Source organism: Neoarius graeffei, chromosome 11, assembly GCF_027579695.1.
Source record: "Neoarius graeffei isolate fNeoGra1 chromosome 11, fNeoGra1.pri, whole genome shotgun sequence".
Classification (NCBI taxonomy): domain Eukaryota; kingdom Metazoa; phylum Chordata; class Actinopteri; order Siluriformes; family Ariidae; genus Neoarius; species Neoarius graeffei.
In genome coordinates, this window is record NC_083579.1 from 80,642,107 (window position 1) to 80,669,156 (window position 27,050).

The window sequence follows — 27,050 nt, forward strand, 5'->3', positions numbered from 1 at the left end:
GATGATGTCTGATCAGAAACCTGATCTGTTACGTACCAACAATGTAGAAGAAGAAGCCTTTATTTGTCACATATAAATTATAGCACAGTGAGATTTGTTTTCATATTTCAGCTTGTTAGGAAGCTGGGTTCAGAGCCCAGGGTCCGCCATTGATACAGCACTCCTGGAGCAGAGAGGGTTAAGGGCCCAACAGTGTCAGCTTGATGGCACTAAAAGCAGCTCGTATTGGTGGCACTAAAAGCAGCTCATATTGAGCAGGATTCTAACCTGTGTGGGGAGATCTCAATGTATTTCTACTCCATCGCCTTAACCACTCGACCTCAACTACTGACACAATCTCGTCTCGTCTCGTCTTCTTCCGCTTATCCAGGACCGGGTCGCGGAGGCAGCAGTCTAAGCATGGAAGCCCAAACTTCCCTTTCCCCAGACACCTCGGCCAGCTCCTCGGGAAGAACACCGAGGCGTTCCCAGGCCAGCCGAGAGACATAGTCCCTCCAGCGTGTCCTGGGTCTTCCCCGGGGCCTCCTCCCGGGGGGACATGCCTGGAACACCTCCCCAGGGAGGCGTCCAGGAGGCATCCGAAAAAGATGCCCGAGCCACCTCAGCTGGTTCCTCTCGATGTGGAGGAGCAGCGGCTCTACTCCGAGCTCCTCCCGAGTGACTGTGCTTCTCACCCTATCTCTAAGGGAGCGCCCAGCCACCCTGCGAAGGAAACTCATTTCAGCCGCTTGTATCCGCGATCTTTTTCTTTCTGTCATTACCCAAAGCTCATGACCATAGGTGAGAGTCGGAACGTAGATCGACCGGTAAATTGAGAGCTTCGCCTTTTGGCTCAGCTCCTTCTTCACCACGACGGACCGGTAAAGCGACCGCATCACTGCGGAGGCTGCACCGATCCGCCTGTCGATCTCACGCTCCATCCTTCCCTCACTCGTGAACAAGATCCCGAGATACTTAAACTCCTCCACTTGAGGCAGGACTTCTCCACCAACCTGGAGAGGGCAAGCCACCCTTTTCCGGTCGAGAACCATGGCCTCGGACTTGGAGGTGCTGATTCTCATCCCAGCCGCTTCACACTCGACTGCAAACCGCCCCAGTACATGCTGAAGGTCCTGGTTTGAAGAAGCCAACAGGACAACATCATCCGCAAAAAGCAGAGATGAAATCCTGTGGTTCCCAAACAGGATTCCTTCCGGCCCCTGGCTGCGCCTAGAAATTCTGTCCATAAAAATTATGAACAGAACCGGTGACAAAGGGCAGCCCTGACGGAGTCCAACATGCACTGGGAACAGGTCTGACTTACTGCCGGCAATGCGAACCAGACTCCTGCTCCGTTCGTACAGGGACCGGACAGCCCTTAGCAAAGAGCCCCGAACCCCATACTCCCGAAGCACCCCCCACAGAATACCACGGGGGACACGGTCGAATGCCTTCTCCAGATCCACAAAGCACATGTGGACTGGTTGGGCAAACTCCCATGAACCCTCGAGCACCCTATGAAGGGTATAGAGCTGGTCCAGTGTTCCGCGACCAGGACGAAAACCGCATTGTTCCTCCTGGATCCGAGGTTCGACTATCGGTCGAATTCTCCTCTCCAGTACCCTGGAGTAAACTTTCCCTGGGAGGCTGAGAAGTGTGATTCCCCTATAATTGGAGCACACTCTCCGGTCCCCTTTCTTAAACAGAGGGACCACCACCCCAGTCTGCCACTCCAGAGGCACTGTCCCCGACCGCCACGCGATGTTGCAGAGGCGTGTCAACCAAGACAGCCCCACAACATCCAGAGACTTGAGATACTCAGGGCGGATCTCATCCACCCCCGGTGCCTTGCCACCGAGGAGCTTGCAAACCACCTCAGTGACTTCGGCTTGGGTAATGGACGAGTCCACCTCTGAGTCATCAGCCTCAGTCTCCTCAGTGGAAGACATGACGGTGGGATTGAGGAGATCCTCAAAGTATTCCTTCCACCGCCCGACAATGTCCCCAGTCGAGGTCAACAGCTCCCCACCCGCACTGTAAACAGTGTTGGCAGAGTACTGCTTCCCCCTCCTGAGGCGCCGGACGGTTTGCCAGAATTTCTTCGAGGCCGACCGATAGTCCTTCTCCATGGCCTCCCCGAACTCCTCCCAGTTCCGAGTTTTTGCCTCCGCAACTGCCCGAGCTGCAGCACGCCTGGCCTGCCGATACCCGTCGGCTGCCTCAGGAGTCCCGGAGGTCAACATGGCCCGATAGGACTCCTTCTTCAGCTTGACGGCATCCCTTACTTCCGGTGTCCACCACCGGGTTCGGGGATTGCCGCCACGACAGGCACCGGAGACCTTGCGGCCACAGCTCCAAACAGCTGCGTCCACAATGGAGGTAGAGAACATGGTCCACTCAGACTCAATGTCCCCCGCCTCCCTCGGAAGCTGGGAAAAGCTCTCCCGGAGGTGGGAGTTAAAGACCTCCCCAACAGAGTGCTCGGCCAGACGTTCCCAGCAGACCCTCACCATACGTTTGGGCCTGCCAGGTCTGTCCAGCTTCCTCCTCCGCCAGCGGATCCAACTCACCACCAGGTGGTGATCAGTTGACAACTCAGCCCCTCTCTTCACCCGAGTGTCCAAGACATAGGGTCGGAGATCAGATGACACGACTACAAAGTCGATCATCGACCTCCGACCTAAGGTGTCCTGGTGCCACGTGCACTTATGGACACCCCTATGCTCGAACATGGTGTTCGTTATGGACAAACTGTGACTAGCACAGAAGTCCAATAACAAAACACCACTCGGGTTCAGATCGGGGAGGCCGTTCCTCCCAACCACGCCCCTCCAGGTGTCACTGTCATCGCCCACGTGAGCATTGAAGTCCCCCAGTAGCACAATGGAGTCCCCAGTCTGAGCACCCCTCAGTACCTCTCCCAGGGACTCCAAGAAGGCCGGATACTCTATACTGCTATTTGGCCCGTAGGCACAAACAACAGCAAGAGCCCTCTCCCCAATCCGAAGGCGCAGAGAGGCGACCCTCTCGTTCACTGGGGTAAACTCCAACACATGGCGGCTGAGCTGGGGAGCTATAAGGAAGCCCACACCAGCCCGCCGCCGCTCACCATGGGCGACTCCAGAGAAGTGGAAAGTCCAGCCCCTCTTGAGGAGCTGGGTTCCAGAGCCCAAGCTGTGCGTGGAGGTGAGCCCGACTATCTCTAGCCGGTACCTCTCAACCTCCCGCACAAGCTCAGGCTCCTTCCCCCCCAGCGAAGTGACATTCCATGTCCCAACAGCCAGCCGCTGTGTCCGGGGGTCAGGTCGTCGAGGCCCCTGCCTTCGACTGCCACCCAATCCACACTGCACCAAACCCCTACTGCTACCTCTGTGGGTGGTGAACCCACAGGAGTACTGACACAATGCAACACTTTATCTGTAAAATAGTTTGGATATATAATTTCTTTTCTACTGACACTATTGCAGTCATCATAAAATAGGGATGTAAGATTAAGACTTTTGCACAGTACTGTACAGTAAAACTATGTAACTAAGATGGCAATAACTGTGATTAAGTTTGTGACTGGTTTGTGATTAATAGGATTATAACATGCAGTGATCATGTGTTTGACAGATAATCAAGTGTGTACTGGGTAGATGATGAATTGATCCAATGTGTGATGACTATTTATGTCGTCAATAGATATCCAAGAGTATATTACAACCCCGATTCCAAAAAAGTTGGGACAAAGTACAAATTGTAAATAAAAACGGAATGCAATGATGTGGAAGTTTCAAAATTCCATATTTTATTCAGAATAGAACATAGATGACATATCAAATGTTTAAACTGAGAAAATGTATCATTTAAAGAGAAAAATTAGGTGATTTTAAATTTCATGACAACAACACATCTCAAAAAAGTTGGGACAAGGCCATGTTTACCACTGTGAGACATCCCCTTTTCTCTTTACAACAGTCTGTAAACGTCTGGGGACTGAGGAGACAAGTTGCTCAAGTTTAGGGATAGGAATGTTAACCCATTCTTGTCTAATGTAGGATTCTAGTTGCTCAACTGTCTTAGGTCTTTTTTGTCGTGTCTTCCGTTTTATGATGCGCCAAATGTTTTCTATGGGTGAAAGATCTGGACTGCAGGCTGGCCAGTTCAGTACCCGGACCCTTCTTCTACGCAGCCATGATGCTGTAATTGATGCAGTATGTGGTTTGGCATGGTCATGTTGGAAAATGCAAGGTCTTCCCTGAAAGAGACGTCGTCTGGATGGGAGCATATGTTGCTCTAGAACCTGGATAGACCTTTCAGCATTGATGGTGTCTTTCCAGATGTGTAAGCTGCCCATGCCACACGCACTAATGCAACCCCATACCATCAGAGATGCAGGCTTCTGAACTGAGCGCCGATAACAACTCGGGTCGTCCTTCTCCTCTTTAGTCCGAATGACACGGCGTCCCTGATTTCCATAAAGAACTTCAAATTTTGATTTGTCTGACCACAGAACAGTTTTCCACTTTGCCACAGTCCATTTTAAATGAACCTTGGCCCAGAGAAGACGTCTGCGCTTCTGGATCATGTTTAGATACAGCTTCTTCTTTGAACTATAGAGTTTTAGCTGGCAACGGCGGAGGGCACGGTGAATTGTGTTCACAGATAATGTTCTCTGGAAATATTCCTGAGCCCATTTTGTGATTTCCAATACAGAAGCATGCCTGTATGTGATGCAGTGCCGTCTAAGGGCCCGAAGATCATGGGCACCCACTATGGTTTTCTGGCCTTGACCCTTACGCACAGAGATTCTTCCAGATTCTCTGAATCTTTTGATGATATTATGCACTGTAGATGATGATATGTTCAAACTCTTTGCAAATTTACACTGTCGAACTCCTTTCTGATATTGCTCCACTATTTGTCGGTGCAGAATTAGGGGGATTGGTGATCCTCTTCCCATCTTTACTTCTGAGAGCCGCTGCCACTCCAAGATGCTCTTTTTATACCCAGTCATGTTAATGACCTATTGCCAATTGACCTAATGAGTTGCAATTTGGTCCTCCAGCTGTTCCTTTTTTGTACCTTTAACTTTTCCAGCCTCTTATTGCCCCTGTCCCAACTTTTTTGAGATGTGTTGCTGTCATGAAATTTCAAATGAGCCAATATTTGGCATGAAATTTCAAAATGTCTCACTTTCGACATTTGATATGTTGTCTATGTTCTATTGTGAATACAATATCAGTTTTTGAGATTTGTAAATTATTGCATTCCATTTTTATTTACAATTTGTACTTTGTCCCAAGTTTTTTGGAATCGGGGTTGTAGATATGATGAGGTGATCATATGTGTGATGACCAGCTGTGTATTGGCAAGATAGTCAGGTGTGTATTGGGCAGGTGTTGAGGTGGTTAGGTGCGTATTGTTGAGGTGGTTAGGTGTGTATTTCGCAAGATAACCAGGTGCGTATTGTTGAGGTGGTTAGGTGTGTATTGGGCAGGTGATGAGGTGACCAGGTGTTTAGTGGCAAGATATTTTAAATCTCGATTTAGTCTTTGCCTTTTGATTAAAAAAAATAATTATTATATAATAGTTTACATTGAAGTTAGTTTGGGTATTATTAGTTTTAGTCTAGATTTAGTTAACAAAATGCCACAGTGATTGTATCAACAACAACTGAACAGTTTGCTCAAATGTCCCCAATGTGTTGTTTTTAAAAATTTACAAAATAGAAATGAATAATTTTCTAAGTTTTTGAATTCTTTAAATGAATGCTTTACAAATGCACATTGCTATTGTGGGTTTCATAAATGTGCCATTTTCTTGACTTTTCATTCATTATTATGTTATAATGTTATTACATTTCATTCTATATTTTGAGTAGAATGGTGAATTATTACCTAGCTATGGTTTAGTTTTCACTGGTGTGTAGCTGTTAGGTGAAGAGATCACTGGCTGTATTATAAATAAGTGTGCAGTGAACAGGTAATGAAAGAATTTGGCATGTGATGCTCAGGTGTGCTGTAGGTAGGTGATGAGGTGTAGTGAAGACCTGATGGCATACTCAGGTGAAGATGAAAATGTGTAGGGGTTATTAGGTGTGTAGTTAAGTGAAAAGGTGATGGTGTGTGATGGACAGTAAGGTGATTTAGTGAACAGGTTTATAAGGAGATCATGTATATGATGTTCAAGTGCATAATTCACAGGTGATGAAATGAAAGTTACAGGTCAGGCTTGTGAGACGAGGGAAGTAATGATCACGTGTAGCAAATGTTTATGTCACTTATCCTTTTTTTGTGATACATTAGCAGATGAATCGTAGTTATATGTTTTGCTGTCATTTTGATCAGATAGAATCAAACTGGCTGCCTGAGGGGCAGGGGAGGAAAAATATAAAGTGTACCTCCTATTCACAGAGGGGCCCCTAGAGGGCAGATTTTCTCACATGTAGGGGCACCTAGAGGACACCTAATCTCTTTTCACATATAGGGAAGCCTGTAGGGCACCAAATCACATTTTCTCCACTGGAACGGCACCTATTAGGGCACGTCTTCCTGCCATGTAGTAGAATCCTATACAGCACTGCATCATGTACTCTTCACTGCAAGGGCACCCCAGGGCATGTAGTAGCACCTTAGTGGGCATTTCAGCATGTTTCTCCATTTGAAGGGCCACCATTGGGACACTTCATTACCACTGTAATGGCACCCTTGAGGGCGCTTTATCACATTATATCTACCATAAGAGCACCCTCAAGGGCACTTTCACAGTTTTCACTTTTCGATCATTGAAAGCATTGGGTCCCTTGAGTTTGCTAGTGATCATTGCTTCCATATTTGTGTTATTTCTCAAAGAACAAGTCAAATAAATTAAAGGGCTTCATAGATGTTGGAAGTCAGGGTGCAGGGGTACAACAGCACACACACACCCCTCCCCGCCCCGGCTACCCCTTCCCCCAGACAGCCTCCATAACTGACAGGTTCCCTTTACTGCACCGACCTTTTTTGAAAATAAAGAATTGGTGCTTAAATTTGTCTGACTTTCATGTTTATTTACAACATAAAGAATCCAGTATATGCTTTTGTAGCCTAGTGATGTGATTTGTCAAAAATGATAAACCTCATGTAGACATCACATGTTGCAAGTGGGGTCAAATTAGACAAGTGGCTTGAACCACAATGTCACAAAAGCATATATTTGATTACTTTTCAAAACTGTTACCTGCCTCTGATCGAACCAAGCGCCTCAGAGAGAGAAAGAAAAGCCCATCCTACTCTGTAGTACCACTCTTTGTTCCCCAACTCCAGAGGCTACTCAAAAGGCAGATGCACTCACTGTCTTTCAGACCACCAGAGAATTATACGTTCCCTGTTCGAAAATTCACCAGACAGAGCTTCACTCACTCCTGCTAGGTCGCCTGGTTCAAAGAGTGGCAGTGACTAGAATACATTACAGACAGTGACAGCATTGTGTGCTGTGTGTTCAGGTCAGTGGTGGAATGTAATTTACTCAAGTGCTGCATTTAAAGTACAAATCTGAGGTTCTTGTATACTCCTCGAGGCTATATCACAGAGACAAATCTTCCACTACATTTGTCTGACAGTTTTAGCTACTAGTTACTTTTCAGATAACATTTTTTTTATTAGTAGTAGTAGTATTGGAAAATTCTCATTGTCACAAAGATTAAAACAGGGTCGTTTTTCTGAGCTCAAGAAAAGCTGACTTTTTAGAGATATAAAGTAATAAAAATTAGCTCAACTTAAACATCTACAGCAGTAAAATGCAACATACACATTAATGCAGCAGTAATATTAATCTGAAAACATTATACAACCCTGATTCCAAAAAAGTTGGGACAAAGTACAAATTGTAAATAAAAACGGAATGCAATAATTTACAAATCTCAAAAACTGATATTCATCTCATCTCATTATCTCTAGCCGGTTTATCCTTCTACAGGGTCGCAGGCAAGCTGGAGCCCATCCCAGCTGACTACGGGCGAAAGGCGGGGTTCACCCTGGACAAGTCGCCAGGTCATCACAGGGCTGACACATAGACACAGACAATCATTCACACTCACATTCACACCTACGCTCAATTTAGAGTCACCAGTTAACCTAACCTGCATGTCTTTGGACTGTGGGGGAAACCGGAGCACCCGGAGGAAACCCACGCGGACACGGGGAGAACATGCAAACTCCACACAGAAAGGCCCTTGCCGGCCCCGGGGCTCGAACCCAGGACCTTCTTGCTGTGAGGCGACAGCGCTAACCACTACACCACCGTACCGCCCAAAACTGATATTGTATTCACAATAGAACATAGACAACATATCAAATGTCGAAAGTGAGACACTTTGAAATTTCATGCCAAATATTGGCTCGTTTGAAATTTCATGACAGCAACACATCTCAAAAAAGTTGGGACAGGGGCAATAAGAGGCTGGAAAAGTTAAAGGTACAAAAAAGGAACAGCTGGAGGACCAAATTGCAACTCATTAGGTCAATTGGCAATAGGTCATTAACATGACTGGGTATGAGATGTGTTGTTGTCATGAAATTTAAAATCACCTAATTTTTCTCTTTAAATGATGCATTTTCTCAGTTTAAACATTTGATATGTCATCTATGTTCTATTCTGAATAAAATATGGAATTTTGAAACTTCCACATCATTGCATTCCGTTTTTATTTACAATTTGTACTTTGTCCCAACTTTTTTGGAATCGGGGTTGTATATAATAATAATAAAACACTGACACCATTTTACTGAACAATGAGTACTTTTACTTTTGATTTTACATTTTAGTACTTCAAATAAAACTTTGCTGATAAAGCTCACATACTTTTAGCTAAGTAAGGTTTTGAATACAGAACCTTTACTTGTAGTGGAGTATTTTCATAGTTTGGTATTGGTACTTTTACTTAAGTAAACGATCTGAATTCTTTTTTTTACCACTGGTGCAGGTCAAGAGTAGAAACCGAGAGTCTTCTTGAAAGAGAAAGGCTTTATACTTCTCAAATTATTTGATATTTGAAGTTAAAGCCTTGGGTCATGGTCATTAATAGCTCAGTCTAGTCAGCACTGCAGTGTTGGACAGTGTTGTCCTGGGTGGACACCACCAAAGAAGTGATAATGGTGCAACAGGTGAAGTAGTCCATCCCCATGGCCCATGCACCCCACTCCCTCCCCCTCCCAGAAAATAAGTTCCAATGTCCCTGAAGGTTTGGCATGTTTGAATTTTATCTGCTGCTTGAGAATCGCTCTAACCACTGTATTTCTGTGTGTGTATAGGAGGTAAAGAGAAGCTGTGCATGTGTGTGTATGGGTAGTTGTGGTTGAACTGGTCTTTCTTCCATGTTTGAGTTTTCAGCTTTTATAGCCAATGCAAATTTTGTTCTGCTTCCTACAATGATGGAACCTGAGGGTCCAGCTCGAGTACTCAAATTCCATTGAGCATACTTGAGGAAATCTGGGTTTGTTTCTTTCAGCCAAAGGAGAATTTATGCAGAATATATAATTATTTATCTCAAATAAATTCCTTCAGTATAAAAGCAGTTTGGCTGGAGAGAGGCTGTAAGACCTACTGAATACCACACCACTCTTAAGCTTGAATACATTTTTTAAAATTCAGTTTTATAGCACTTTTACCAGTAGACATTGTACCATAGCAGTTTTATAGAACTCTAAATGTAATAAGCAAGCCAGAGGTAACAGTAACAAGAAAAATCCCTCATGAGAAGGAAACCTTGAGAGGAACCAAATTCAAAAAGGAACTCCTCCTCTTCTGGATGACAGATTATAAATCATCCCTATATTCACTCATATAGAGAAGGCTTGACTATGAGTATCTGTAGGAGCTGTCAAGTGAACTAACACGGCCTCAAAGGAGATGAGATCAGTAAAGTTTCGAGTTAAACATGGAAATGGAAACATTTAATGAAACTCTAAAAAGCTAAAAATGGATCATGTAGCAAGCTAACTAGCCTAGACAGTTTGCTAACTAAGCAAGGTTGGCTAGTTATTGACAAGTTAGCATGTTAGTTAAGTCACACAAACCTTTAATTTACATCAGAAATAAGGATGCTTATTTCAGTTTTGTCAGGGACAAAGACCTAAACATTGATTTCACAGAGAAATTAAATATGTTGTTTTGTTCGATGTTGAAAGTACTGAGGAAAGCCTGCTTTCCCCAAAAAAACACAATGAAGTGAAATTATTGCATACATTTTTGACCACTGTTTGGCCTCAGGAAATGTAAAGGCAACACATCTAAAATAGATAAGTATTGTGGGTGGTAAACATGTATATTTATTTTAGCAGACCATTTTATCTAAAGTAATGTACAGGAGAGGAAGAATCCAATTCGAGTATATCAGAAAAAGTGATTTAAGTGATTTTACTTAAAGGGGGCATATTATGAAATACTCACTTTTTTTAGTGCTTGTACACATACATTGGAGCATCTGGAGTACCTACCAACCCACAAACTCTGAAATAAGACAGTCAGTTTATTTTGTGCTGCCTGTTTAAGAAAAATTGAGCTTCAACAAGCCGTTCAGATTTGGCTCCACTTTCTACGTCACAAGGAGCTCATTCGAATTATGACGCCCCCTCCGAGTATCTCCACTCATGGCTTGAGAAGTGCCTTTGCAAATGAATATTTTAGAAGAAAGTGCTACCTGATTGGCCAGTGGAAGAGGGGGGTGGAGTGAGCAGTGGCTCATTACCATTTAAAGGAACAAACCCTCAACCCGGTTGTTTTGAACAGGGCTGTTTAGACAAGGTGAGAAGGGAACTGTGGTGCTTTATCCTTGTGATATTTGACCAAAGCATGTCACAGAACTTTCATTAAGACCTCAAGGGATTACGTCAACTTGTGGAAAAGATGTAGGTCACATTTAAAACCTTTTCCGATTGTGAAACTGTTCTACATAGAAACTTTTAAGTCTCTCAGAGCGACCAACCATAGAAAATTGTAGGGTGCTCGATGAAACTTTTCTGTAAATCAGAGTATTTGAGGGTTAAAGGAGCTTCACTGAACATTTACTGAATTCTGACCCCTTTGGCCAATCTGGGATTTAAATACACAAACCCATCTCCAGCAGAATGGGAGATAGTCCCATTAAGACCATCCCCAAATAAACCTTGATGAGACTGTGTCTCAGGCATCATATGGACCAGAACCAGAGGTGGCAAAAATACCCAAATTATTTCTCATGTAACTGTGCAAGGACTCATCTAAATAAATCCTCTGGTTGAAATACAGTTTTAAAGTCTTCATTTAAGTAAAAAAAAAAAAGGAATAAACTTTTCAGTTTACTCAAAGTTTGAAAGTAAAAAGTACAAGAAAGATTTACCAAAGAGAACGATATCTGCTTGAAATTACATACTGACTTTACTTACTGATTGTAAATTAGTGTTCCTTAGTGAAAGGGGCACTAATTTACAATCAGTAACTAAAGTCAGTTACACTTCAAGCACAGTGAAATTCATCTGACCAAATAAACTATCTGAATTCTAAACACAAGCAGTCACAGCACAAAGTGCCTTGATAAATACAAAGTGTACGAAACCGCAAATAGGTTACAGTGATGAGTATTAGGTCTCAGTCTCAATGTCACATCTGTTGGAGTTGTTAGGAATTTAGATTGAAGCTGTCTGATGCTAAAGAGGTCACTTTGTGATGTTTTGTATGGTCATAGAGAAATATAGTAGTGGGTGAAAATATAGTTAGTAGAGGGTTTTTTTCCTTTAAAATGTGGCAAGTAAAAGTCAAAAGTATTAGAAGAAGAAAATTGCAAGTAAAGCACAGACAATTAAAAATCAGACTTTTTATTTCCCACTTCCTGACTAGAACTTGACTAATTTCATTCCTTCATCAAAAAATAAGCTGTGGTTAAATGTCATTAATAACATTTAGATTATTCTAAATGTTATTAATGACATTTTATTTTTAATTGTCTGTACTTTACTTGCAATTTTCTTAAATCTAAATGTTAATTTTTCTTAAATCTAAATGTTATTAATGACATTTAACCACAGCTTATTTTTTGATGAAGGAATGAAATTAGTCAAGTTCTAGTCAGGAAGTGGGAAATAAAAAGTCTAAATTCCTAACAACATTTCCCATAATTCACCTGCCATTGCCCTTAAGTGCCATTTGTTACAGGGCGGCATGGTGGTGTAGTGGTTAGCGCTGTCGCCTCACAGCAAGAAGGTCCGGGTTCGAGCCCCGTGGCCGGCGAGGGCCTTTCTGTGTGGAGTTTGCATGTTCTCCCCGTGTCCACGTGGGTTTCCTCCGGGTGCTCCGGTTTCCCCCACAGTCCAAAGACATGCAGGTTAGGTTAACTGGTGACTCTAAATTGAGCGTAGGTGTGAATGTGAGTGTGAATGGTTGTCTGTGTCTATGTGTCAGCCCTGTGATGACCTGGCGACTTGTCCAGGGTGAACCCCGCCTTTCGCCCGTAGTCAGCTGGGATAGCCTCCAGCTTGCCTGCGACCCTATAGAACAGGATAAAGCAGCTACAGATAATGAGATGAGATGAGAGATGAGACATTTGTTACATTTCCCATAATTCACCTGCCATTGCCCTTAAGTGCCTAAAGTTAATTATATTTAATCATCTGTTGTTGTTTTTATTTTATAACCTGTGTCAGTGAAGACAGACCTGATTCAAAGGTCCATAGAAATTAGATATAGATATATCTTTATATATATATTATATTGATCTATATATATTTATATATATAGATATTGATCTTTGGACAAACCTGGCAGAATACATGAACAGATATAGTTAATCTTCAAATAATCCAAGGAATTTTATTGAATTGCTTCATCATTGGAAAAAGTTCCTACATCATCAGAAATGGTGAGATATAAAAAGGATTATTTTTCCTTTACAGTGGTGCACAAGGGAATTGTGCATGTTCAAATGAGAAGCGCATGGGCCTTGGTTTAAAACAAAACAAAACAATGTTTTATAGCAATTTATTTCAAATTAATTTGTACTTGCCAATTCAGTTAAAATAGCACAAAAATATCTCCAAGAATAATAAAGAACCAGTGTTGAGCTCAGTAACTCCTCTTATCTATGCTATTCGGAATTAAATCACATCTCAGGATTGACATTATTGAGGCTGCTACGGTAGCATGCACGGCCTAGACTATAAATACCAACTACCCTCATAGTGATCAAACTTGCATTAAAATACATACACTCACTGACCAGTTTATTAGGAACATCAGTCAAGTTACAGCACATTTGTTCATCTCATCTCATTATCTCTAGCCGCTTTATCCTTCTACAGGGTCGCAGGCAAGCTGGAGCCTATCCCAGCTGACTACGGGCGAAAGGCGGGGTACACCCTGGACAAGTCGTCAGGTCATCACAGGGCTGACACATAGACACAGACAACCATTCACACTCACATTCACACCTACGGTCAATTTAGAGTCACCAGTTAACCTAACCTGCATGTCTTTGGACTGTGGGGGAAACCGGAGCACCCGGAGGAAACCCACGCGGACACGGGGAGAACATGCAAACTCCGCACAGAAAGGCCCTCGCCGGCCCCGGGGCTCGAACCCAGGACCTTCTTGCTGTGAGGCGACAGCGCTAACCACTACACCACCGTGCCGCCCAGCACATTTGTTATTTCATACAAATATTTAATCAGTGTATGACGAGGCAGCAGCTCAGTGCATAAATTCATTTAGGCATGGATCAAGAACATCATTAATATTAAAACTGGGGGAAATGTGATTTCAGTGACTGACCATAGCTTGATAGTTAGTCTCAGACAGGCTGACTCGAGTGTTTCACAAACTGCACATCTCTTGGGATTTTCACAGATAGCTGTCTCTAGACTTTGCCCTAGAGAAAGTTTGGGGGGCGGCACAAAACCCAGTAAGCAGTAGTTCTTTGAGTGGGCACACCTTGTTAACGAGAGGGGTCGAAGGAGAAGAGACAGGCTTGCTCATTGGGGATAGATTAGGAATAAAATTAGCTCATGTTGAAAGTCATTAAAATTCTGTAAAGCTGCTTTGTGACAATGTCTATTGTTAAAAGTGCTCTAAAAATAAACTTGACAGACTTGTTCCAGCTGACAGGAAAAGTGTGTGACTCAAACACTCTTTACAACAGTTGTAAACAGAAAAGCATCTCCAAATGCGCAGTGTTACCTAGTTTTAGGATGGGGTTCCTAATAATTTGGTCGCTGAGTATCTTTTCTTTAAAAATAAAATAAAAACCTGGCCATTTTCAGATAATTAACTAACAGTGGGTTTTCATGAAGATTTAGTCAAAGAAAACAAGATCAGGTCATTTATCAGTCACTGTTAATGTTCAGTTGAATGCCTTTCCTTTCTGGGCTGCTGATTTTAGCTTGTTAACTTAGAAGGTTAAATAATTAGTATTCCCACTTAGTAAATTTCTGTGCAGTTAAAAAGGAATAATGGAGTTTTTTGTATAACATCAAAAAAGCCAGCAAAAATATACTAATTATTTGGGCAGTATCAGCTTTACCGGGAAAACTTGGCTAGCATTCCCTTGATGGCTAACCAGATAAACCAAAACCATTCCAGCACTAAGCAGGATAAATTAGACAAACCACAAAGGAAATTATGTTTAAATAAAGGTTTTATGATGATATAAATTAATATTCAGTCACTTATCGACTCAAAGTTCAGTCTTGAATTTTTTTAGGAGTAAAACTGAGTTTTAAAGCACTTTATTTCTTGCTTGTTACAGCACACTGGTGAAAATGCAATCTACCACAGCTTCTCCTGTGACCAACATCACCACAGCTGTGACCAAATCAAGAGAACAAATCCTCATCCAGAGTAAGTGTGTGGGCCCTGTTATTTCAAGAAAATGTACATACAGTGGTGCTTGAAAGTTTGTGAACCCTTTAGAATTTTCTATATTTCTGCATAAATATGACCTAAAACATCATCAGATTTTCACACAAGTCCTAAAAGTAGATAAAGAGAACCCAGTTAAACAAATGAGACAAAAATATTATACTTGGTCATTTATTTATTGAGGAAAATGATCCAATATTACATATCTGTGAGTGGCAAAAGTATGTGAGCCTCTAGGATTAGCAGTTAATTTGAAGGTGAAATTAGAGTCAGGTGTTTTCAATCAATGGGATGACAATCAGGTGTGAGTGGGCACCCTGTTTTATTTAAAGAACAGGGATCTATCAAAGTCTGATCTTCACAACACATGTTTGTGGAAGTGTATCATGGCACAAACAAAGGAGATTTCTGAGGACCTCAGAAAAAGCGGTGTTGATGCTTATCAGGCTGGAAAAGGTTACAAAACCATCTCTAAAGAGTTTGGACTCCACCAATCCACAGTCAGACAGATTGTGTACAAATGGAGGAAATTCAAGACCATCATTACCCTCCCCAGGAGTGGCCAACCAACAAAGATCACTCCAAGAGCAAGGCGGGTAAAAGTCGGCGAGGTCACAAAGGACCCCAGGGTAACTTCTAAGCAACTGAAGGCCTCTCTCACATTAGCCAATGTTAAGGTTCATGAGTCCACCATCAGGAGAACACTGAACAACAATGGTGTGCATGGCAGGGTTGCAAGGAGAAAGCCACTGCTCTCCAAAAAGGACATTGCTGCTCATCTGCAGTTTGCTAAAGATCACGTGAACAAGCCAGAAGGCTATTGGAAAAATGTTTTGTGGACAGATGAGACCAAAATATAACTTTTTGGATTCAATGAGAAGCGTTATGTTTGGAGAAAGGAAAACACTGCATTCCAGCATAAGAACCTTATCCCATCTGTGAAACATGGTGGTGGTAGTATCATGGTTTGGGCCTGTTTTGCTGCATCTGGGCCAGGACGGCTTGCCATCATTGATGGAACAATGAATTCTGAATTATACCAGCAAATTCTAAAGGAAAATGTCAGGACATCTGTCCATGAACTGAATCTCAAGAGAAGGTGGGTCATGCAGCAAGACAACGACCCTAAGCACACAAGTCGTTCTACCAAAGAATGGTTAAAGAAGAATAAAGTTAATGCTTTGGAATGGCCAAGTCAAAGTCCTGACCTTAATCCAATGGAAATGTTGTGGAAGGACCTGAAGCGAGCAGTTCATGTGAGGAAACCCACCAACATCCCAGAGTTGAAGCTGTTCTGTACGGAGGAACAGGCTAAAATTCCTCCAAGCCGGTGTGCAGGACTGATCAACAGTTACCGCAAACGTTTAGTTGCAGTTATTGCTGCACAAGGGGGTCACACCAGGTACTGAAAGCAAAGGGTCACATACTTTTGCCACTCACAGATATGTAATATTGGATCATTTTCCTCAATAAATAAATGACCAAGTATAATATTTTGTCTCATTTGTTTAACTGGGTTCTCTTTATCTACTTTTAGGACTTGTGTGAAAATCTGATGATGTTTTAGGTCATTTATGCAGAAATATAGAAAATTCTATATTTCTGCATAAATACTCACCCATTTTTCCTGCTTCCAACACATCAACTTCAAGAACTAACTGTTCTCTTACTGCTGAATATATCCCACCCCTTGACAGGTGCCACTGTAATGAGATAATGTTATTCACTTCTTCATCTGTCAGTGGTCATAATGTTATGGCTGGTCAGTGTGTGTATAATGGTACATACAGTATTACAAAATGCAATATCCTGTGTACAAATGGCACAGCCATGATAAATCAACAAAAAGAGAGAAAAATAGAGCAGGCTTTAAAATAGGCTTTAACCATCTTGGCAAGTTGAAACACTCACCAAACGTGATGCTAATTCATTTGTGTCATGAAACTGACAAAAGTACAACGCTAACAGGGTGGAAAGTCATATTAGGGACAGACAGTAAACCATGAAAGGGGTCAATAAGGTCAAAGCAGGTCAACTGAGTAAAATGGAACATTTATGAAAAAGTTTTATGAAAATTTATATAAAACGCCCTAGATAGGAATTTGGAATATATTTACATTAGTACTTTAATACTTGTATGCAAATATTGGCAATATACTTTATATCTGAGATGCTTTTCTGCTCGTCATGGTTAAGAGTGGTTATTTAAGCTAATGTAGCCTATCAGCTTGAATCAGTACATATATAATAGAAATTATATTTAGACAAAAAGTGACATTTTGTACTAATACACTGTAGTAATAAGTTATTTCATGAAATCGAGTCGTACATGAGCTGATGGGTGACGAGGCGTGTAGCACCGAGTTGTCTATAATCCATGTACGATGAGATTGAGTGGAATAACTGTTTTATTCTATCCACATTCACTGGATTTTGAGAAACTTAGCATTTTTATTTTTTGCAAATTCGATAAATAAAAACTTTCTACAAAATATCCGACAAAATAATTTCCGCTTAGAATGTAAACAAACCGTCGAAATGACAGGAGCAATTTGTGAAAAATGTGATAACTCTTGAAAATTTTTTAAAAAGATACGTTCTTATCATCAAATACTTTCATTCTATATTTTGTTGTTTTTTTTGTATTTTGGGGAGTTTTGTTTTTGAGTAGAGTTTTTATTTCGTCCTCGGTTGGTTCAGCAACACGCTCCGCCATTTTGTTTTCCTCTACTCACGGTATATGGAGCTGATATACTAGTAGTAGAGTAGCCAATCAGAGCGCACGATTGCTCATATCCAGTGAATGTGGACAGAATAATTCTCTATATAAGAAAACAACTTTACATGTAAGTACAGTGGTGCTTGAAAGTTTGTGAACCCTTTAGAATTTTCTATATTTCTGCATAAATATGACCTAAAACATCATCAGATTTTCACATAAGTCCTAAAAGTAGATAAAGAGAACCCAGTTAAACAAAGGAGACAAAAATATTATACTTGGTCATTTATTTATTGAGGAAAATGATCCAATATTACATATCTGTGAGTGGCAAAAGTATGTGAACCTCTAGGATTAGCAGTTAATTTGAAGGTGAAATTAGAGTTTCCAATCAATGGGATGACAATCAGGTGTGACTGGGCACCCTGTTTTATTTAAAGAACAGGGATCTATCAAAGTCTGATCTTCACAACACATGTTTGTGGAAGTGTATCATGGCCCGAACAAAGGAGATTTCTGAGGACCTCAGAAAAGGCATTGCTGTTGCTCATCAGGCTGGAAAAGGTTACAGAACCATCTCTAAAGAGTTTGGACTCCACCAATCCACAGTCAGATAGATTGTGTACAAATGGAGGAAATTCAAGACCATTGTTACCCTCCCCAGGAGTGGTCGACCAACAAAGATCACTCCAAGAGCAAGCTGTGTAATAGTCGGCAAGGTCACTAAGGGCCCCAGGGTAACTTCTAAGCAACTGAAGGCCTCTCTCACATTGGCTAATGTTAATGTTCATGAGTCCACCATCAGGAGAACACTGAACAACAATGGTGTGCATAGCAGGGTTGCAAGGAGAAAGCCACTGCTCTCCAAAAAGAACACTGCTGCTCATCTGCAGTTTGCTAAAGATCACATGGACAAGCCAGAAGGCTATTGGAAAAATGTTTTGTGGACGGATGAGACCAAAATAGAACTTTTTGGTTTAAATGAGAAGCATTATGTTTGGAGAAGGAAAAGACTGCATTCCAGCATAAGAACCTTATCTCAACTGTGAAACATGGTGGTGGTAGTATCATGGTTTGGGCCTGTTTTGCTGCATCTGGGCCAGGACGGCTTGCCATCATTGATGGAACAATGAATTCTGAATTATACCAGCCAATCCTAAAGGAAAATGTCAGGACATCTGTCCCTGAACTGAATCTTAAGAGAAGGTGGGTCATGCAGCAAAACAACGACCCTAAGCACACAAGTCGTTCTACCAAAGAATGGTTAAAGAAGAATAAAGTTAATGTTTTGGAATGGCCAAGTTAAAGTCCTGACCTTAATCCAATTGAAATGTTGTGGAAGGACCTGAAGCGAGCAGTTCATGTGAGGAAACCCACCAACATCCCAGAGTTGAAGCTGTTCTGTACGGAGGAATGGGCTAAAATTCCTCCAAGCCGGTGTGCAGGACTGATCAACAGTTACCGGAAATGTTTACTTGCAGTTATTGCTGCACAAGGGGGTCACACTGAAAGCAAAGGTTCACATACTTTTGCCACTCACAGATATGTAATATTGGATCATTTTCCTCAATAAATAAATGGCCAAGTATAATATTTTTGTCTCATTTGTTTAACTGGGTTCTCTTTATCTACTTTTAGGACTTGTGTGAAAATCTGATGATGTTTTAGGTCATATTTATGCAGAAATATAGAAAATTCTAAAGGGTTCACAAACTTTCAAGCACCACTGTACATAGTTCAACTCAGACTGTTTTACCGTTATTATTGTAAGATTATGTGGTTTCTTCAGAGACAGAAAAGGCATCACATACAAGAAATAAGTAATTCAGAGCTCAATTAAATGGAAAATCCTCAACAGGATAGTAAAACAAGGGTGTGTTGTGTGTGTTCTTCAGTGTTAGAAAGTAACACTCGTCACTAATGGTCACTGTGTTTGGTTATTTGGTCACTATGCAGTTATGGCTTTATGGCAAAATAAAAGCACTGTTTAAACATGATTGTGTTTGTTTATTTTGGATTGATGAGCACACCACGCCCTCAGTTCAGCTGTGGGAGCAGTTCACCAGTTTGCGATCATTCAGATCCGAGTGCTATTAGTTCGTCTAAAACTCTCTGAAGCACCAGTAGTTAGACATTAAATACTTGAATTCAATGTTTTTCTTTTGTACATGTCTACACATTGTAGTTAAAGCTGTTTATTATAAATACTTTCATTTCATATGCAGCTGGAAAACTTGACCTCATGAACCCTGTATTATTCATGTGCTGTTTCCTGAAGACAAGGCTCCAGATGGTGCACCTATTCCCCCCAATAAAAATCAAAAAGACATGCACAGGGAAAAGCTTTAATTCGGTGCTGAACTCTCTCATCTCCTGCATCTACTTGCCCTGCTAAACAAATCAAATCCCATGTGCTCATGTACTGTCTGTTCGAAGTGTACTCGGCTGCACATGCAGAGAAGCAGTGGGTGACGTGAACTGCAAAAGAACTGAAGAGATTAACGTAATGTTTAATTGAGTACGGAAAACAGTGCAATGTACTGCTGATAAATTTGCAGAAAAGGAGATGAAAGAATTGAAAATGAAATTCAATGCATTCGCTAAATAATCAAGAAACAACTAGTTAACAAGTAGAACAGAACAGACAAGGCCTGCAGTGGAGGCAGTGTAAATAAATACTTTTTTGGTCGAAGAGAGGAGAATGAAGCAATAAGTAAGTTTTTTTTAAATTATTGATAGTACATGATTCCCATTTCTATACCGTATTTATGCTAGTGCTATTCTTATGTATAAGGCTGTACAGAAGATATCACAGACTATCACAGGCAGAGAAGATAACAGCAGATAACAACAGACAGCATGGAAAGAGAAAGGGTAGTGTGAAGAAGCCTTGAGAGAACAGTGATGCACACAATGTGCAATGTATATAAAATTATATATATATATTTTTATTTAAATGTATTTAATTTAAAATATGAAAATGTATAAAAAAATTCTCATAAAAATTTGATTTGGCTGTAATTATTATTCTATTTTTATTTATTTGAGCCTTAGCTATCCTTCTTTTAGATTTATAGTCACACGTCAATGAACTGCCTATTTTTAGAACTGGACCAAAATCCAGTTATAAAAAAAAAAAGCAAAACCTCAGTAATGCAGTTTGTCTGCATTGCACTCGATGCTGGCTGACACTCACCTGGAGAAATTGTCACTCAACACAGAGCATATAAAAATTAACAGCAGTACGTCAGGGTGAGCATCAGCTTGCATAATGTTTGATCAAAGTTTAAAATATAACTATTTGAACACTAATTATCTATAGTTGATTTTAAAAGTTGTAATACATAAATATGACTGTTCACTCTTTCAGTAACTCACTGTGTATGTCATAGTATTGAATGAAATATTACTTATTTTGCTCATCTTCATGTAAGTGTCAAATCTCAGTTATAGAGCTCATTCAAAATCTGGACATTTTGGTGAATTTGTTGATTGATTTGATACACAGCTCAGACATTTTCATGATCTCCTCCGAAACAGACTAGAGTGTTTTAGCAACTGAATGAAAACACATTTAAAAACACACTAACCAAGGTTCATCAAATCACAGACGTAGTAAGCAATAATCTGTAACAAAACATTTCCCCCCCTTCCAGGTTCAGGTGCCATGATTGCAGTCATCGTCATCGGCATCATCATCATCCTCAGCATACTACTCATCATCCTGAAGACATATAACAAGTAAATCCACATAAGACACAGTGACTGAGTGGAATATTATGGGCTGAATGTTTTATTGTAGGCCTGCATGTTCCCGTAGTAAATAAGCATACAACAGGTTAATAAGAAGAGGGTTTAAAGGTAAATCCCTGTATGCAGCCGATAAACATATTTAAAGACAGAAGGCGCACTTAAATTAGTGATGAATGTGTAAGCACATCAGTCTAATTGTTAAGGGACCAATTCAGTTTTAACTGGTGAGTACATGCTATAAAAGTATTTTCCTAAATAGGTTTGTGTCAAAGAATCAACCTTTTCAAAAAGCAGAAACTGTAGTGTTGTGGTTTTTATATATATATATATATATATATATATATATATATATATATATCATTATCTCTAGCCGCTTTATCCTTCTACAGGGTCGCAGGCAAGCTGGATAATATAATATGTGTGTGTGGGCGGCGCGGTGGTGTAGTGGTTAGCGCTGTTGCCTCACAGCAAGAAGGTCCGGGTTCGAGCCCCGTGGCCAGCGAGGGCCTTTCTGTGTGGAGTTTGCATGTTCTCCCCGTGTCTGCGTGGGTTTCCTCCGGGTGCTCCGGTTTCCCCCACAGTCCAAAGACATGCAGGTTAGGTTAACTGGTGACTCTAAATTGAGCGTAGGTGTGAATGTGAGTGTGAATGGTTGTCTGTGTCTATGTGTCAGCCCTGTGATGACCTGGCGACTTGTCCAGGGTGTACCCCGCCTTTCGCCCGTAGTCAGCTGGGATAGGCTCCAGCTCGCCTGCGACCCTGTAGAAGGATAAAGCGGCTACAGATAATGAGATGAGATATATATATATACACACACACATACACACACACTAGTGCATCTCAAAAAATTAGAATACCATGAAAAAGTTCCTTTTTTTCATAATTTAATTCAAAAAGGTAAACTTTCATATATTCTATATTCATTACATGTAAAGTGAAATATTTAAAGCCTTTTTTGTTTTAATTTTGATGATTATGGCTTATAGCTCATGAAAATCAGAAAATCAGAAATCCAGTATCTCAAATTGTTAGAATATTCCCTAAGATCAATCAAAAAAGGATTTACAATACAGAAATGTCCAACTTCTGAAAAGTATATTCATTTATACACTCAATACTTGGTTGGGGCTCCTTTACCATGAATAACTGTTTCAGTGCGGTGTGGCATGGAGGTGATCAGTCTGTGGCACTACTGAGGTGTTATTGAAGCCCAGGTTGCTTTGATGGTGGCCTTCAGCGTATCTGTATTTTTGGGTCGGGTGTTTCTCATCTTCCTCTTGACAATACCCCATAGATTCTTTATGGGGTTCAGGTCAGGCAAGTTGGCTGGCCAATCAAACACAGTAATATCATGGTCAGCAAACCATTTGGTAGTAGTTTTGGCACTGTGGGTAGTGTGCTAAGTCCTGCTGGAAAAGGAAATCAGCATCTCCAAAAAGCTCGTCAGCAGATGGAAGCATGAAGTGCTCTAAAATCTCCTGGTAGATGGCTGTGTTGACTTTGGACTTGGTAAAATACAGTGGACCAACACCAGCAGATGACATGGCACCCCAAATCATCACAGACTGTGGAAACTTCACACTGGGCTTCAAACACCTTGGATTCTGTGCCTCTCCACTCTTCCTCCAGACTCTAGAACCGTGATTTCCAAATTAAATGCAAAATGTACTTTCATCTGAAAAGAGGACTTTGGACCACTGAGCAACAGTCCATTTCTTTCTCTCCTGAGCCCAGATAAGACACTTCTGACATTGTCTCTGGCTCAGGAGTAGCTTGATATTAGGAATGCGAAAGTTGTATCCCCTTTCTTGAAGATATCTGTTCGTGATGGGTCTTGATACACTGACACCAGCCTCAGTCCACTCCTTGTGAAGCTTTCCCAAGTTCTTGAATCAACTTTTCTTGACAATCCTCTCAAGACTGCGGCCATCCCTGTTGCTTGTGCACCTTTTCCAGCCACCCTTTTCAGCAATGACCTTTTGTGGCTTACCCTCCTTGTGGAGGGCATCAGTGATCATCTTCTGGACAACAGTCAAGTCAGCAGTCTTCCCCATGATTGTGGTTGTGTGTACTGAACTAGACCGAGAGATACACTGTGTTCATACTGTTTTACTCAAACTCGAAATGAAATATTCTAATACTTTGAGATGGGTTTTTTATGTTTTTGTACTGTATGCCATACTGATTAAAATTAAAATAGAAAAATGCTTGAAACATTTTAGTTTGTGTAATGAGTCTATAATATATAACATTTTCACTTTCTTAAATAACTGATGGAAAATATTGAACTTTTTCACAATATTCTAATTTTTTGAGATGGACATATACACACACACACATATATATATAATGTATGTGTGTGTATATATATATATATATATATATATATATATATATATATATATATATAAACACACATACACACACAGGAACTTATTCTTGATTCCAAGATTCCTGTTCTTGGCTGTCCTGTCCTTCCTGGAAAGCTCGAACCAATCTGTCCATGTTCCTCAGACCTTGCGCATCAACAAGGCGTTTGTTTCCACCCACAGAACTGTCATTCGATCACTCGATGTTTTTTGTTTTTGGCACCATTCTGTGTAAACTCTAGAGACTGTTGTGTGTGAAAACCCCAGGAGATCAGCCGTTTCTGAAATACCCAAACCAGTCTATCTGGATCAAACCAACACCCATACCACAGTGAAAGAAAGTCACACTGTGAGATCACGATTTTTCCCGTTCTGATGTTTGAACATTGTGAACATTAACTGAAGCTCCTGATTTGTATCTGTGTGATTTGATGCATTGTGCTGCTGGCGAGGGATCGGCTGATTACAGAACTGCAGAGAACAGAACAACAGGTGGATGGATGTTCCTAATAAAGTGGCCTGTGCTTATATGTTGTATATAATTTCACTGGTCATTTTATTATTGTTTAGTGGAAAGGGTTATTTATTACAGCATTAAAGAAAGAAAAAAGTTCCTCAGCTTGAAGACCTTTAATAATATTTTCTCCCTTTTATGTTCTCATAATGGAATGCAATAAAATGATTCTGATAAAGGTAAATTGAAGAAAGATAAAAATAACCCTTTTATTTTTATTCTTAAATGGTAATTAAGAGTTGGCTTGTTTATTATTCACATGTTTAAAGACTAAATAAGGAGAACATTGTTTGTTTGTGCTACAGGAAGATGCACACGAGGAGGATGCTCAGTGGGACTTCCAGCAAACCACGGAAAAACACGACCTCAACAACAACAATGGCATTGCCGATGCAGAACATGCAAGGCAGCACCAGCTTGGGAGGTTCTGTACATATGCCCAATACCTTGGAGAATGGATTCCGTTTACCACAAATAGAGGTGTCCAACGTGGCTGAGCAAGTCAGCATGACCAGTGACTCCACTGTGGTCACGATACACCATGCGCCATCAATCGAAAATACGTAAAAAATAAAAATGTGACTTGAATGGAATCCATTGTGCTGGGTGACGAGAAGACACACCCCCAGAATGAACAAACTGATCAGAGGATGATGACCAGGACATGGAAAAAGAAAAGAAAGACTCAAACACTGAACCATTGGTATACTGAGAAACTTGAGCACCTCTGAAGCCCAAACGTAGCCAGTGGACCACTGGGGACATTTTAGGACCAAAAGAAGTTAGTGGTTAAATGGACCACAGGGAACTTTGACAGCCAAGCATGGGCAAACTGTCCACGGAGGACTTTTAGGGTTCATTATAGCTCTGAGTAAACCATTCCAGTGTTCTGTTAACACGTTGAAGGACGAGTGGCCATTTCACCTAATAATTCCACATTGTGGTCTCTGCAAATTGAAACTATCCACTTATATAACAGGGACCTCACAAAATGCCATGACTGAGTAAATAATAGTATATCTCAATCAATTTCGTTTGAGTCCAAGTGGAAAGACAGTAGTGAATACAGAATGAAGGCTGTAATGTGTAACTACTGCCAACACTACTAACAATAAATTATGTTTCCGTTTATTTAAAATAAAGAACAGAAAACCCTTTAATTGTAAGGGCAGTTGTTAAATTCTGCAGATGTTTAATAAGTGTCCACAGCATTGCTGAATTCTCGAAGCAGAAGGTGTTGTAGCATAAACGAAGGTTATATTAACCGTGTGTGTTGATCCAAAAGTTATTGTTTCTATAGTAACAGTTCATTCACATATTTAAAATGTGTTATTTAAAAGTATAATTATTGATAATGTGAGGAGATGTTTATTTAACATTTTTGGAAGGAATCACCAGGATCAGTACTTTCTAACAGTCAGAAGTTTTCTTCCATGGGAAAGTCTTCAGGATGGAGGACTTTGTGCTTTACAGTTTCTTGGCAACATGACATTTTTCTGTCTTATTAACTTCAAGAGAACATCAAGGAACAACTGGTTTAGTGTTGCAACGCAAGTGATTACAGGTACACATGCTGTATTCAACTAGAGCTCGTAATTTGTAACTCCAACCAAGAAAAGTAACAGAAATCAAACTGAATTTCCTACTCAGGAACTCAGCCTGGTCTTCACAACTCCAAGTTCCTCTGATTTCAGGGAATTACATCAAATCAACATGGTTCAGTAGTCAGCAAAGTAGCATTTGTTACCTTTAAATGAGCTATACTGTATATACACAAGTATTTGCTTGAGATCAAATAAATACACACATTCATTTGTTAACTCTATAAACACTGACCAAACAGTGTGCTGTTTTAAGGAGGAAAACATGCATCACTCACCAAATAGCTGGACAGCTTATTGCTAGTAAAGACAAACATGGAGGTGTCCAATTTTCCCCTTACTTCTTACCTTTAGCGCACAGAGGGCCAAGCTGAGGTCATTATCCACTCCGACTTCCCACTTCTGAGGTAAATCAAATGCAGCATAATTTGTTTTGTGGATGTTCCAGAACATTAAATGTAATTGTAAACAGTTAAAAAGAACATGTCATTCATTACTAAATTAAAATTTGCAATAGTAAAAGTTACAACAGGAATAAAACACTTCCAGATGTGCTGTTCTAGGAAAATAGTACTGCTCAGGAAATTTCCCTCTGCTTCACGTCAGGCCAGCGTTGATTATTTTCCTATAACAGCATGGCATGTTCCATTTCTTACATTTAACACAATTTCAAATCTACAACATGCTAAAGGTCTTATTAATGGACAGAAGTGAGAGAAAAATCTTAAAGCTGTTCTTATAGAGTTTTATCCAATTTTCAAGCCTGAGAGCAATACTGTAAATAAAAAACTAAAAAAATAAATAAATAAAAAGGGGGAGGGGAGAGGAAAAAATTGTTACTTAGAAACCCTACTTCCAGAAAAGTTGGGATATTTTCCAAAATGCAATAAAAATCTGTGATTTGTTAATTCACATGAACCTTTATTTAACGGTCAAAAGTACAAAGAAAAGATTTTCAATAGTTTTGCTGACCAACTTAATTGTATTTTGTAAATATAAACAAAGTTAGAATTTGATGCCTGCAGTAGGTAGTTTTTTTTTTTTTTGCCACACTCAAAATAAAGTTGGGACAGAGGCATTATTACCGTTGTATTAAATCACCTTTCCTTTTAATCGTATGGGCTCTGAAGATAATTGTTGCAGTTTTGCAATTGGAATTTGTGTCCATTTTTGCTTAATACAAGACTTCAGCCACTCATCAGTCCATGGTCTCCATCGTCTGATTCTCGTTTTCATCATGCGCCATACGTTCTCAATAGGAGACA

General features: G+C 40.7%; 1 protein-coding gene across 1 annotated transcript in view; it reads left to right on the plus strand.

The window, feature by feature from the left end:
* ncmap (non-compact myelin associated protein) overlaps positions 1-25,350 on the plus strand; it is a 46,340-nt gene extending 20,990 nt beyond the window's left edge. Inside the window, exons 2-4 of the mRNA XM_060933190.1 lie at positions 14,717-14,808; positions 21,205-21,289; positions 24,490-25,350. Coding sequence (XP_060789173.1) covers positions 14,730-14,808; positions 21,205-21,289; positions 24,490-24,751 — 426 coding nt within the window. The 5' untranslated portion in view covers positions 14,717-14,729 and the 3' untranslated portion in view covers positions 24,752-25,350. The remainder of the gene's footprint in view (positions 1-14,716; positions 14,809-21,204; positions 21,290-24,489) is intronic.
* Positions 25,351-27,050: the final 1,700 nt, after the last annotated feature.